This window comes from Nannospalax galili, unplaced genomic scaffold (assembly GCF_000622305.1).
Source record: "Nannospalax galili isolate Female #2095 unplaced genomic scaffold, S.galili_v1.0 scaffold861, whole genome shotgun sequence".
Taxonomy (NCBI): Eukaryota; Metazoa; Chordata; class Mammalia; order Rodentia; family Spalacidae; genus Nannospalax; species Nannospalax galili.
Genome location: NW_008345581.1, coordinates 1,030,406 through 1,035,208, shown reverse-complemented (window position 1 = coordinate 1,035,208; position 4,803 = coordinate 1,030,406). Strand labels below are relative to the sequence as shown.

The following is a 4,803-nucleotide window of genomic DNA, read 5'->3' as shown; positions in this document are numbered from 1 at the left end:
ATCTGACGAGTTTGTATTCATGCTCAGATGCCGAGGAGCTCAGAAGGTGGGTGACTGTGACCAGTGATAGTCATGTATATAGAGATTAAAAATGCATGTGAAAACGTCAAAAAAAAAAAAAAAGGTTTGTTTTGTGTTAGGGATCAAACCCAGGGATTTGAACATGCTAGGCAAGCACTGTAGCACTGAGCAACACTGCAGCTTAAAAAAATTCAAGAGAATTTTTAAAATATCTTATTTACTATTTAAATTTATGTGTATGAGTGTATTGCCTGCATGTATATAAGTACACCTGTGTCCATACAATGCCTGAGGAAGTCAGAAGAGGCCTTTGTATTCCCTGTAACTGAAGTTAAGGACCATTTTTAGCCAACATGTAGGTGCTGGGAATCAAACCAGGGTCCTCTGCAAGAGCAGCCAGTGCTCTTAACTGCTGAGCCATCTTTCCAACCCCAAGAGAATATTTTTAAAGAATATTTTTATTATTCCAAAGAGAGGCAATTTTTAACACATTTTCCATAAATAACTTAAAACAGGTCACATAAAAATATATACAATGAAGTTTAAGGGTGGGAAAGTAGGGATAAAAAATCAAAGAACAAAGCCAGGCGCCTAATCCCAGCATTTGGGAGGCAGAGCCCAGCAGATCTCTGTGAGTTCAAGGCCATCCTGACCCACATATCTGAGCTCCAGGCCAGCTGGGACTACAGGGAGACCTGTCTCCAAAAGACCAAAAAAAAAAAAGACCAAAAGGTTTGCTAGCATGGGATCAACTTTGGTGGAATAATAAAGGTTTCCATTAGCTCTATTCTCTTGCTTAAGTAATCAGAAATCTCATAATTTTAAAGTAAAACTAGCAAGATCAGTTTTACTTTTGCAGCATTCCATTTGCTGATTTTTCTTTTAACATATTCTCAACATATATATTCATTTAGATGGTATTTTAATTTACTGTCAATAATAGAAACACTAGATAAATTTAACAGGTAAAATAATGGACTACATATTATCAGACATACTTTTTTGCTAAAAAGGTATACCTTGTATTGAAATATAATGAGAGAAATATTACAGGCTGGAGATGTAGCACACATGCACAAAGCCCTGGTTTTAATACTCAGGGAAAAATACTGCCCAAGTAGAATTTTTTAATGTTACGATTCTTAGTCAGTTTTATTTCCTTGAATTTTATTGTCTTCCTAGAAAATAAGGACCAAAGAATTGAGACAGACACTTCATGAGACAGGAGGAAATCAGATACCAATGTAAAAAGAAAAGGTAGCAGGTACCTCAAGTAGGAGTAGGGGTAAAATTTTATCAGTAATAGAATAATTAGGGGTATATTCTAAATATTTTAGAGTACTAAAATCTTATAAGCTATAGGTACATACAACATGCATAAATTTTAAATATAAATGATAAATTTAAGAAGCCAGAGTCAAAGTAACACATCTTACATATCTTCATTTATATAATATTCATAACCAGTCATAGTAAGCCATAGAAATGCAGACTTAGTTGAAATATACTGATTAGACTATAAATCAGACTATCTGTTAATTTTAGAAGAAGAAAGATTATGTTGGTCTGAGATGCTGACAGCGTTCTGTGTCTTTACATAGGTGGTGGTTGCTTAAGTATTTTGCTTTTTTTTTTTCCAAATTCATTAATCGTAAAGCGTTGTTTTGTTCAATTTTGATGAGTATTATATCTTCCATTAAAATGCTTTAGAACAGAATAATATATTTCTGTTTTAAATTTGGATAAAATAGTTTCATGAATTTCTTTTTAAAAATCCAACAGAACAGAATATGAATGGCACTACATTTTTGTTTAAAACATAGCATTCATTATCTGAGTCAATATTATTAAAATATAGTCTTCTGAATTTTTATGTTAATTATGGTTTTTAACCAAATATTTTATTATCATTCTATAAAAGTTTAGATTTGAAACTTAATTCTAAAATAACATACAAATATTCTCCTAGTTCTGTACAAATATAAATGTCTCATTTAATTTTTTTTCATTAAAATTTCTTTTTTCATTTGATACAGATAGTCGTACAGGCACTGCAATGTTCCCATTACTCGATTCTTTGGCAGTTGGTGAAAATTACTGATGGTTCTCCTTCCAAAGTAAGTAAGAGTTTCTATAGGCTGAGGGTTATTATAAAGTAATAGCCTTACTCAGCTCATTAATAATTTAAAGTTACATAAATTATTATCACCAGTTTTTGTTTTATTTTATGAGTACATGTTTTCTTCTTTTGGAAGTTTGCCAGTCTCAACCAGTAGACACACACACAGAAAATGAAAATATTTGTAAGATGTAGCAGTGCTATTTCTTTTCTTTAAAAAAATAATGAAGTAGGGTGCTAGAAGCAAAAGGTCTGATAGATGAAATGCTGTAAGAAAGATATTAGGCTGGGCGTGGTGGTGCACGCCTTTAATCCCGCCCTTGGGAGGCAGAGGCAGAGGCAGGTGGATCTCTGTGAATCTAGGACAGCTGGGCTACATGGAGACCCTGTCTCAAAAAGACCAAAAAACAAAAAGCAAAAAAAAAAAAAAAAATGAAAGAAAGAAAGACAGTAACAGTTAAATTAATATGTAGTGTTTGATTCTGGCCCAAAATTGTCCATATTCTTCAAGTTATAAAAAAAGCTTATAGCCAGACGTGGTAGCACACACCTTTAGACCCAGCACTCGGGAAGCTGAGCAGGAAGATCTCTATGAGATTGAGGCTACATAGTGAGACCCTATCTTTTTTTAAAAAAATCTTGATAAAATTTTAATTTGAATCTGTCACTGATCGGTGACACTAAATGTAAAATACAGGCCATGAAATAAATAGAAGTACAATAACCCTCTATAATATACTTTGTCTTATTACAAAGACACTAAGCCTCTTATATTAAGGATCACTTCTATTATAAAAAGTCAAAGTCACTTCCTAGATAGGATGTCAGCTATCTCCCTGATAAACTTAAGACCCTAAAGACCTGTGCCTGACACAATAATAAAGAGAAAGAAAAGCATACCACTTTCTTTCATGAGGGGAAGGTTAAAGTAAATCAGTCTGTCTTGAAATTTGTCATTGCTTAAATGGAAGAATATGTCTAGCAACAAACTTATAACCATGAGCTAGTTTTCACAGAGAATCAGTGACAAAGAAGTTCAAGGGTTTTTTTAATGATTTAGTTACATATATGAGTGTTTTGCCTGCATGTATGTAAGTGTACTCTTGCAACACAAATCCTGTGGAGGTCAGAGGAAGACATTGAATCCTCTGGAACTGGAGTTACAGACAACTGTTAGCCACCATGTGGGTGCTAGAAACTGAACCTGGGTCATCTGGAAGGGTAGCCAGTGCTTTTAACCCCTGAGCCATTGCTCCAGTCCCACTAAGTTGAGGTTTAAAGAGCTCTGTAGTAGTGATACCCTCAAACAGTTAATAGTCTAATGTAAATCTCTTTTAAATGTCCCATTTGTAGTACCAGATCAGTTATGTGGAATTCTGTGATACTGTTGCATCCAAAATACCCTTTTTCCCTCTTTAAACTTTTTGAAATTATTTATTTTTTTGTGTGTATATGAGTGGTTTACCTGCATGTATGTAAGTGCACCACATGTGTGTGATGCCCAAGGATGCTGGAAGAGAGCATCAGATCCCCTGGAACTGGAATGACAGTTATTAGCTGCTATGTGGGTGGTAGGAAGCAAACCCAGGTCCTCTACAAAGAGCAGCCAGTGCTCTGAACCACAGAGCCATTATCTCCAGCCTCTCCCTTTTTTCTCCTTATATCCTGAAATTTAAATATACACATTGAGGGGGCTGGAGAGATGGTTGAGTGGTTAAGAACACTGACTGTTCTTGCAGAAGACCCAGGTTCGCATCCCAGCACCCACATGGCAGCTAACAACTGTCTGTAACTCCAGTTCCAGAGGATCTGACAGTCCTTCTGTTCTCTGTGTGCACTGCATGACATGGGTGCACTTACCTACATGCAAGCAATACACACATATACAGAAAATAAAAATAATAGCCAGGTGTGGTGGCACATGCCTTTAATCCCAGCACTCCAGAGGCAGAGGCAGGCAGATCTCTGTGAATTCAAGGCCAGCCTGGTCTACATAGTGAGTTCCAGGACAGCTCAGGCTACAGAAAGACCTTGTCTCAAAAAAAGACATAAATAAATAAATAAAATTTTTTAAACTAATAAAATAATGCTGGGCATGGTGGTGCACGCCTTTAATCCCAGAGGCAGAGGCAGGCGGATCTCTGTGAGTTCGAGGCCAGGCTGGTCTACATAGTGAGTTCCAGGCCAGCTGGGGCCACAGGGAGACCCTGTCTAAAAGACAAAAAAAAACTAATAAAATAAGTAAATAAATATATACATTGGTATATTTATAAATGTTGGCTATAATTAACATTTAAAGTATTGGCCATTTGAAAACAATTTGAAAATATATTACTTGAAGTAGTTTTGTTTTATTCAAAAAAAAAAAGCTAAACTGAATTAGATCATTTTGCTAGTAGGGAAACAGGCCAGCTAACCACCATCCATTTGTTTCCCCACTCATTACTTCATTTACAGAAACTCATTTTAAATCTCTGAAGAATTCACTTAAATATTTAGGAGCATTCACTTAAGTTATGCTTATTCATGTTTTTATTTAAAATATTAGAGTTCTCATAAAGTTGAGATCTTTTACTTTGACATGCTCATAAAGAAATAAAATTGCCAGGTCTTACCAGCTGTGGATAACCAGTTAATATTTTAAATTTTAATGTTTTATTATT

At 35.0% G+C, this 4,803-nt stretch overlaps 1 protein-coding gene across 3 annotated transcripts in view; it reads left to right on the top strand.

Moving 5' to 3' along the window:
- Window positions 1–4,803, top strand: part of Stag1 (stromal antigen 1) — a 421,107-nt gene that overhangs the window by 347,529 nt on the left and 68,775 nt on the right. For 2 of the 3 annotated variants that reach the window (XM_008841643.3, XM_008841645.2), the window contains one exon: window positions 2,058–2,138. The exons of the other annotated variant lie outside the window; for it this stretch is intronic. In XM_008841643.3, the coding sequence (XP_008839865.1) occupies window positions 2,058–2,138 (81 nt within the window). The remainder of the gene's footprint in view (window positions 1–2,057; window positions 2,139–4,803) is intronic. 3 annotated transcript variants of the gene reach the window in all.